The following is a 10,192-nucleotide window of genomic DNA, read 5'->3' on the forward strand; positions in this document are numbered from 1 at the left end:
CAAACACAGCTGGGCAGGAAACTCTGTTCTTTGTCTCATTTTGACTCATTTATCCATTTGGGTGAATGGCGTTGTGTTGGATGTTGGTGAATCCCGGCAGGCTGGCTGTTTGTGTATTCTCCATCGCTGTTGCTGCTGGCTACAGGCGGGTGTAGCAGAGGAGCATTCAGCTGTCTCTTTTAACTGGCCGCTTGATTTGTTACTGCTGCAGAGGTTTTGCGTCATTTAAGTTGCCTTTCTGCCAGCAGCTCCTCCTGATTTAGCTCGCCTTTTTGCCTGTTTTCAGCTCCAAAAAGGCTCATTTTTCTGCCTAGATGGTGTCGGAGAGATTTCTTTCTGTTTGTCTCCCATTAATCTTCATCTTCATCACCACAATTTCTGACCCCAGACAACGATGACACTGAGTAATCTGAAGGTTTTGCTTTTATTTTTTTGTAACTTCTCGGTTGGTTGCGTAAAAAGGTGCAGATCCGGAAACCAGATAAGAAAGTCCCGGTGTCCTGTGTTGTGAAAAATCCGAGGTGACGATGCAGATACAGGTTTCAGTATCTAAGGACCCAGGGGTGAAGACCCAGAACAGATACCGTAACCTTGACTACAGCAGGAGTCAATCAGTCCAATCCATCCCCCCCTTCCTCTGACAACCACACTCACGTATCTCGGAAGACGTATCTGAATGCAGTCCTAACAGAGGAGTGAACAGTGGCGGATTGTCAATAGGGGGCGCTAGGGCGCCGCCCCCATTAAAATTACAGGAAAAAATATAGACACAGTACACATAAATTACATAATAAAAAGTAATTATCACATCTGTGCGTCATAAAATGTGTCTGACTTGTAATTTTTCAAGCCTTCCCATCCCATACTGGGTGTTGAGGAATTTACCGAACCATTTCAGAAGTCCGCTTTGTGGTATAGTGAGTTCTATTCAGCCGGCGGTGAGCGAATCTACACAGACCAGAGTCTGGTTGATATGCCGACCCCGAGAGATTTTACAACAGGGTTTTTATACAAGAAGCCTGTGATCTTCCAATTCGGGACTACCCCCTGGGTCAGGAAGTCCATATATGGTATCGAGTCCTCGTCTCTGCAGGAGCTGGAAGTCAAAGCCACTCCCACGGTGCCTGTCTCGGCAGGGATGCAAGACGCCGGAACTTGTGTGAGACAATAGGTCACAGACGAAAATCACCCCATGGGGTGATTTAGTGTTCCAAGTCTGTTTGAGGCAACTTCCAAGGTGTGATAGGAAGTTGAAGCTAGCTCAAAGGTGTTGAGTCCAGTTCAAAGCCTTGCAGGGGGTAGGAGGCTGGAGCAATCCACAAGGCGTCGTTGTCCCTGCAGGGGCCACGTGCTGTTGGAATGCTTCATCATGGGTTTATTCAGAGTTGTTTTTTGTGCATACTGAAATACATAGGTTTCAATGGCCAAATGAGTGTGTATTGATGTTCTCAAACTTTTCTTCAATGTGACTTCATGCTGGTCTCTAATTGGTTACTCAAAGCTTCTCCTCCGTGGCCAATCAGCGTGTTTTCTGTCATTCTTCATCCAATCTGATTGATTCGTGAGCTGTCAATCAAAGTCACACCCCTGACAGTGAAAACCTTTCCCAGAAACACCAGGACCAGGAGAGTCTTGTAGCACCCTATAATTATAATAATATTACATTATAGGGTGCTACAAGGCTGAATGCACCGGCCATGCTCTCCATGGAAAAGAGACTTCAATTCAATTCAATTTTATTTGTATAGCATCTAATACAACATAGTTGTCTCTAGACGCTTTCCAGAGACCCAGAACATAAACCCCCGAGCAATTATTACATAAACAATGGCAGGTAAAAACTCCCCTAGTGGGAGAAAAGCCTTAAGCCAAACAGTGGCAAGAAAAACTCCCCTTTAGGAGGAAGAAACCTGGACCAGGACCTGGATCATAAGGGGGGACCCTCCTGCCGAGGGCCAGACTGGGGGTCGGGGACGACAACAGCACAGCAGGCAGGTGGAAGCAGCAGCAGGATGACCAGAGGGGGGAGGGGGGTGGGGACCGCAGGCCAGCATGCAGCTCCCGAAGCTCCGGCCCAATCAGCAAGCCCCAGGTTAGGTTTAGGGTCGGGGAAAGGTTTGAGAAGGGGCAGGGCCAGGGAGAGGAGTCTTGACGGACAAATCTCTCCCCCGCCTGACTGGGCCGTTACCCTGCCCCCCTCACTCCCACACTGCAGGATCCGGTGTTGTGCATTCAGAGATGCTCTTCTCCACCAGCAGAGGATGCTGCAACATGTACAAAAGAGAAAAAAGAGAAGAAAAGGGGGGGCCTTGTTTGTGAAATGACAGATTTCAATCAGAAAGTCATTGAAAAATTTGCTGGCCTGAAGGAGAGGAGAGCTAAATGTATGTCCAAGTAGAGTTTATAGTTGTGTTGTAATCCCCACTCGCCAGTGCCAGTGTGCCAGTCCCCCCATGTGCTCACTAGTACTCTGATCATTGTGTTTGTGGTCATTTAAATATAATTACATATTATGGAACAGATATTTGTCCAGAAATGAATATGTTTTCTCCTTATCCACCTTCCTATCCAAATCTTCTCACTTCTGTCTCCAGAAAGAGGACCGGTGTTCCACAAACCAACAGCAGCTTTCACAACCATTTTTATTTCAAATCTGTGGTCTCTTTGCTAAACTAAGCTTTAAACATCCACTCATGTGACCCCCCCGCTGAAGACAGAGGCTATATTAACACTTTTCCTCTTATCTAATTTTAGTACGTCTCCAAATACTTATCTGTATTACTTATATTAGAGGCATGTAGTCTTATATGTGCTCGTTTTATTCTATCTATAACTTTCATGAAAGTAAATCTGATGGGATGCAGAGACAGAAATGATTGAAACTGGAAATATGAAGATAACTTTGGTGTAAAACGTCTGTTTTAGTTCAGGTACACGTGTGACAAAAACACTTTTCATTTCACTTCTTGTCATGTCTGTTGTTTTATTGTCATGTCTTGTTCTCTGAACTCACTCACACACACGTGCACTATTACTCTGTCAGTCACACACACACCTCCAACAATACTCAGTACTGGAGTTGAGGGGGGATGAGGGGGGATAGGAACCCCTCCTGAAATAAAAACGGTCCAAATCATCCCCCCCTGAAATAAAAACGGTCCAAATCATCCCCCCTGAAATAAAAACGGTCCAAATCATCCCCCCTGAAATAAAAACGGTCCAAATCATCCCCCCTGTAAAACTGCCATCCCTCCTTTCCATCCCTTATGTCATTTCATCAATGAATGTGGTTTTACTGCTATTTCAACATTTAGAGTCATCACCAGAAAAATAACACCAGAAAAATAACTTATTTGACAATTTTCACCTGTTTCAAGTAAATTTTCACTTGAAATAAGTAAAAAAATCTGCCAGTGGGACAAGATTTATCTTCTTATTACAAGCAAAAAAATCTTGTTCCACTGGCAGATTTTTCTACTTATTTCAAGTGAAAATCTACTTGAAACAGGTGAAAATTGTTGTTTTTTCCAGTGATGAGTCTTGTTTTAAGTGTAATGAGATTTTTTTACTAAAATGAGACATTTTAACTAGAAATAAGACAAATATTCTTGTTAAGATTGTGAGTTTTTGCAGTGATCCATGTTACTTATCCTGTGAAGGACAGAGTCATATTGATAAGTTCAGAAAAGTGTTTTTTATTGTTGTGTTTTGATGTATTTGATGTAAGCCCAGTGGATATTTAAAGCTTACAGAAGGCTGCATTTAACTACTGCTATGTCATTCCTGCAGTATTTCTGCAGGTGTTTTGGTCACTGCTATTATTTGTAATATATTATATTATTTTTAATCAATACAAATTATCTGTCCCCATATGATAAAATCCACCATCCCCCTGATTCTTTTTTTTACAACACGAGTACTGCATGTAGTCTTATATGTGCTTGTTTTATTCTATCTATAACTTTCATGAAAGTAAATCTGATGGGATGCAGAGACAGAAATGATTTAAACTGGAAATATGAAGATAACTTTGGTGTAAAACGTCTTTAGTTCAGGTTCACGTGTGACAAAAACACTTTTCATTTCACTCCTTGTCATGTCTGTTGTTTTACTGTCATGTCTTGTTCTCTGAACTCACACACACACACACGTGCACACACACACACACACACACACACACACACACACACACACACACACACACACACGTGCACGCACACACACACACACACACACACACACACACACACACACACACACACACACACACACACACACACACACACACACACACACACACACACATGTGTTATCTGCCCGTCACACACTCGCCTCCACCAATAACGTCTTTCTCTGGTTCCTAACAGCCTGAGTCTTGGCCTGTGTTGCAGGAGGATGAGACGGCGGAGGGGCGCTTCAGTTTCCCGGGCTACGGCATGGGCCCGGCCTGCCTGCAGGCCAAGGACGGCATGGCCATCAAGGGCAACAACAACAACGCCCCCACCTCGGCCGCGCCCGAGAAAAGCATCGAGGAGATGAAGAAGCTGTTCATCGGCCGGGCCAAGCGCATCGACACGGTGTCCCGCGTGGCCTTCCCGCTCGTCTTCCTCATTTTTAACATTTTCTACTGGATCACGTACAAGATCATCCGCAGCGAGGACATCCACAAGCAGTAGTGGAGGAGGAAAGAGCGGTGGGAGGGAGACGCAGCCCCACGCGGGAATGCAGATACAAAAAAGAAGGAAAGAAAGAGAACGAACTTCAAGAGGAAATATAATTGCCCCCTTTTTTGCCAACCATAACTCTTGCCCCGATCCTTTTACTGCCCCCTCTTCCTCTTTTGTTGAGGATGCGTAACTTTCTGAGGCAGAAAAAACCCTCGAAACCCCGACCTCATCCCGTCACTCGAAAGCTTTTCGTGCTTTTCTCCTCCTCCCCCAGCGCGGATCCCGGCCCGTCTTCCTGTCTCTCTACACCCTGGAACAATCCGGACCAGTGCAATAGCAATGCAGTAAAATGCATGAAATATGAATGTGGCAATATAAAAAAGAAAAAGAAGAAAAGTTAGTGGAAAAAGTGCAGCGAAACTTTTTTTGGGCCGTGAGCGGAACTGGAACAAATAGAGATGATAAAGGATCTTGTATTTAATTTTATTTTTCTGTTTTGTGTCAGACAGATATATAATTCTATATGAAATGATGATGTTGGGGATGGGGTTGGGGGGGAGAAATACAGCTGTGTAACATACTCATATATCTAGCGTAATTGGGAAGAAAAACAGAGCAAACTTTGTCTCCAGAAGTGAAGGATGTTTCACCCCAAAAAAAGAAAATGAAAAAAAAAGGAAGGAGGGCGGATAAAGTGCTTCCAGGAGAGCGATGCGAGGATCACGCGTTCTATATATCGATTTGCTTCAAACATGTATTACAAGCACTTGCTTTACCTCCCTCTCGCTGCCGACGCCACAGAAACTGCAGAGACACTTGGAGTTTGTCGCTGCCGCCGTCAGTGACGATGAAAATAACGTTGAAAAAAAAAGAACAAAACACTGGATGAGCAGTGCTAAAGAATATCTGTGATCAATGTTTCCTCAGTCCTTACTTTATTTCATATTGCATATGTTGTTTCTGTTTTTTTTATGCATTTATGTGCCATTGCTGTGCGACGTCTCGTCTGCAGGGAGGAGACGCGGGATGTCGTGCATTTCCTCAGAGATTTATAAACCGATCCCATCAGCGTGTGAAAACCAGCTCCAGAAAAGAAAAAAAAACTGATTTTAAATTGATTTTGTTTGCAGTTTTGAACGGGGGACTGAAACGTTGACATGTTTACATTTTTATTAGTGCTTCCTGGCTTTGACCCCGCCTTAATGTGACACCCCGTCCCGCCCTGAGATATACGTCCTCACTTATACGGATTATAACGCCTGTTGTACCTTAAATAACTGTTACATTCGTGTCACAAAGCTGCTTCATCACGTCCAGAGTTCACCCACGGGATTCCTTTGTCCGTCAGTCGGGCCGGTTGTTTCACTGACTTTGCTTTGCGTCAAAGAAGCATCTCTATGCAATGATGAGTATATGCAATTATGATTTGAGCTTTTTCTCCTTGCTTTCCCGTCTCCAGCGGTCGCTCGCCTGTACGCCGTTTCTGCTTCACTGTCGACTGTCAGACAAAGTCGTTCTCGACTGGTCAGAAGCGATGACTGACGACTGCATGAAAGATCGTTTAGACCAGGCGTCGGCAACCCGTGGCTCTGTAGCGCCGCCCTAGTGGCTCCTGGAGCTTTTTCAAAAATGTTTGACCCTTTTTTTTCTTATTTTCCTTTTTTTCTTCTTTTTTTCCTTTTTTCTTCTTTTTTTCTTCCTTTTTCCTTTCCTTTTTAATCTCGACATTTTGACTTTTTTCTCGAAATTCTGACTTTTTTCCTTGACATTTCAACTTTTTTCACGAAATTTTAACTATTTCCTTGACATTTCGGCTTTTTTCTCGACCTTTCGACTATTTCTCAAGCTTGTACTTCAACATTAATCTCGAAATTTTGACTTTTTTCTCGAAATACTGTCTTTTTTCTCCACATTATGACTTTTTTCTCGACATTTCAACTCTTTTCTCAACATTTCAACTTTTTTCACAAAATTTTGACTATTTCCTCGACATTTCGACTTTTTTTTCGACATTTCAACTTTTTTCTCGAAGTGCATAATGAAAAAATAAATCTTCCCCCAGTTCTAACTAATATAGAAACATGCAGCATGTGTTGTCTTCATTCTAAGGCTGATACAAGACTTTTCATTTTTTGCGGCTCCAGACATATTAGTTTTTTGTGTTTTTGGTCCAATACGGCTCTAAAACATGTTGGGTTGCCGACTCCTGGTCCAGAAGAAGCAGATTGAGCCAAACGGCACTTGGGTGGAAAGTTCATGGGATTTCTCTTCTCTGTTATGCACAAATGGAATATTTTTGCTCGGTCACACATCTAATCTATTCAAAATATCCCAAAGTGCTTCTTTACCTGAGAAATTCACAGTTTTGTGTAAAAAGAAAAATCTCAAATGAACCATAAAAAGTTTAGTCTCTAAGATTTAATCCCTGATTGTTCAAAAAGAGTGAACACCTAGCGAGACGTAGTGTCTGTTTTAGCACCAAAATCTATATCAGAAAACTTGTATTTACTAAAAACCTGTATTTACAAGCGGTTTCAACTTGTCAAATCTTTATGATAAGATTCTAATTATTTATTGAACTCTTCAAAAGAAGATGAATAATGATGCTTCTCAAACAATCATTACTATAATTATTCATTTAAATATGCATGAACTGGTGAGTCCAGTTTTAAAATGAAATTAACTTTGCAATAACCTCTATGTTGTTGTTTTCTTTGCCACTTTGTCACATTGTCCCAGACTTTGAGTCAGAAATCTAAACCTCCTTCACTCCTTCGTCACCGCGGGACGTCGGCAAAGACAAAAGACCCGCGGGGAAGAATTGGGCTAAAATCTTTGGATTAACCGTATTTTCTGGACTATAAGCCGCACCTGCATATAAGCCGCATCTATTTAAAAAAATATATATTTAGCCGCAGATATTTCTGTTGTTAGATTAGATATTTACTACATGTACAGAAGGATTCTGAACTGTAAATGATGTACATGTTTGTACATAAATAGATCTTTCCTAACAGTGTCTTTTAACACGGCAGCAACTTTGCTGATTAAAACGGGACAGAACCAAGAGAAAATAACCGGTATTTATTTATCCATTTATCTGTTTGAAATCTGCTTCTACTTCTATCTGCTAAAGAAGAAGTAGCGTATTCTTCTTTGCATTTATTTTGTCTTAGTTTTAATTCTAATTCCGGTTAGAGCGCCCCGAGCGGTGGAAGAAAAATCCACAGAATAGCTGCACCTTTGTATAAGCTGCACCTTTGTATAAGCTGCATGGTTGAAAACCTATGGACAAAGTAGCGGCTTATAGTCCAGAAAATACGGTAGTTCCAGTTCGGCGTCGGCGGCTCACTGAGTTCTGCCCCAAAGGCCTCGCAACCAAAGATTGGCTGAGAAAAGTCCAAAATGCCACGACTTTCTCGACTAAGTAGCCAGTTAAGATCCATAATGAAGATATGTGTTAGTTAACGTGACCAGAACTCTCGTTCTTCTCCTTCGCCACTTCTCTTCATCGTATTTGGCACAAATGAAAGTGCAGTTCTTGAACGTGTTCTGTTTGTTCACTGTCAGCCAGAAGAGCAGGTTTGGCCTCGTAGTCTCGTAACTGAACACATTCTATGTTTATTGCTCGCTCTCGACTGCAAACCTGCAGAAAAACGTCCAGAAAAACAGCTGGACGTGTTTAAGCGGCAGGAATTTTATTTTAAATCAATGTAGCACCCGGCTAACATAAGTTAGCTGACTTTTCCATGTGTCAATTTCGGTCTGTGAGGAAAAAAATTGTTTTTAAAAAGAGGTGAAAAGGTTATGTGTGCTTTAGAGGACAAATTGGGGAAAGAATCTGAATTAATGTTGAGGCAGCAGCAGACTTGCTTTACTGGGATTATTACTGACGAGCTCTGATTTGAGTCGTCGTGCGTTTAAACTCCTCGTTTTGAAGACGTGACACCACAGACAAGAAAGATAAGCCTTCAGATGTTAAACACTTAAATACTTGTACGATCAATTCTGCCACAAAAATTGTTAGTGGGGACGTGTCCCCCGACCGTCCGTACCTAAAGCTGATGCTGATGATCCTGTTCTGTTGTAGGAGGTCTCATCATCGTACCCACGTTTAATTAGAGCAGAGCAACACGAGAGACAAAAACAGTCTCATCTTTACATGTATCTTATTTCCTCTACGATAACAGCTTATATCTTACTACCTGATGATGTGGAAATCTCAAAACGTCTCTCATATGCATTCAGTACTTTTAACTTTGCCAAAAGCAGCTAAAAGGGCTGGAGTTTATGCCCCTCCCACACGTTTTCCTCTCCTATCTCTCTTCTTCAGGCTCCTTTGGGTTGAGGTTCGGAGTTTGTGGACACGTCGCTATCTCATGAAGTCCTAACTATGAGTTTTGACAACATTGCTGCTTTTGGAGATGTGAGCAAACATGTTATATGTTTTCCGGTTGAGACTGGACTTGACATTCAGTACGTTTACATGCAGCAAAGAAATGGGATTTCTGATCGTATTAGATAAATGTCCAGAGCATGGCTGACTCCGTGACGCTAGGTGGCGCTGTAACCATGGTAACCATGGTAACCATGGCACAGTTCATCCAAGTGAGGGCCGGCGTTGAATTGAGGGAGGTGTGTGTGTTTATCAGTAAGTGTCTGTCTGTGAAGCGATGAGTCCGTCCGTGAACCTTCGCCCAGAGCTGCTCTCAGCCAAATGTCCTTGATGGTATCAGGCGGCTCGGTACAGTTCTGAAACGGGGATCCACAGGTGTTCGTGGGAGAGGGGGAGGGTTAGTGGCGGCAGAGTCACCTTGTTTACATTCCACCAGGAAGATTGTGACCAGAGCGATCGGCCAAGACCGCTCTGTCAAGGCCAGATTATAGAATCAACAATTATATTGAAAACAGACCGCCCAGGGAGGGAGGGAGGGAGGGAGGAAGGAAGGAAGGAAGGAAGGAAGGAAGGAAGGAAGGAAGGAAGGAAGGAAGGAAGGAAGGAAGGAAGGAAGGAAGGAAGGAAAGAAGGAAAGAAGGAAAGAAAGAAAGAAAGAAAGAAAGAAAGAAAGAAATGCCCCAGAGGAAATTGTTTAGACTGCCAATTCCGACTGTGAACGGGTTATCTAGGTGCTGCTACCCCATTATTAAATGTCCCAAATAGGTCAGAAGTAGATGGGGTTCAGGTGTTCAGTTTAAAAGTCCCAATGACGTCTTATACAATCAGAAACCCAATTGAACTGCTGCATGTAAACGAGTGTTTCAGGAAGGTGTTTGTTGGAGAGAGATCCCTCGTCAGCGCTTTGTGCCGCGTACGCCGGGGAACACGGGCCTGACACCACGGCCCTTTAGATTCACCTGATTCTTACACGTGAAACACCTTTTAAAAGTGTTATCTTTCTACTTCTTCAGCCTTTTTATGGTCTGGCGGTGAGAAGAGCTTTAAAATTGGTTTTATTCCATCACAAACGCAACATAAATATAGTAATATTGATCTCTTTTTGGGGCGTGTGACGCCGGTCTGAAGG

At 42.8% G+C, this 10,192-nt stretch overlaps 1 protein-coding gene across 1 annotated transcript in view; it reads left to right on the forward strand.

Moving 5' to 3' along the window:
- glra1 (glycine receptor, alpha 1) overlaps positions 1 to 5,205 on the forward strand; it is a 265,784-nt gene extending 260,579 nt beyond the window's left edge. The window contains exon 9 of the mRNA XM_061724733.1: positions 4,392 to 5,205. Within this exon, the coding sequence (XP_061580717.1) occupies positions 4,392 to 4,676 (285 nt within the window). The 3' untranslated portion in view covers positions 4,677 to 5,205. The remainder of the gene's footprint in view (positions 1 to 4,391) is intronic.
- The last annotated feature ends 4,987 nt before the right edge of the window (positions 5,206 to 10,192 follow it).

The sequence above is a fragment of the Cololabis saira genome, chromosome 7 (genome assembly GCF_033807715.1).
Source record: "Cololabis saira isolate AMF1-May2022 chromosome 7, fColSai1.1, whole genome shotgun sequence".
Taxonomy (NCBI): Eukaryota; Metazoa; Chordata; class Actinopteri; order Beloniformes; family Belonidae; genus Cololabis; species Cololabis saira.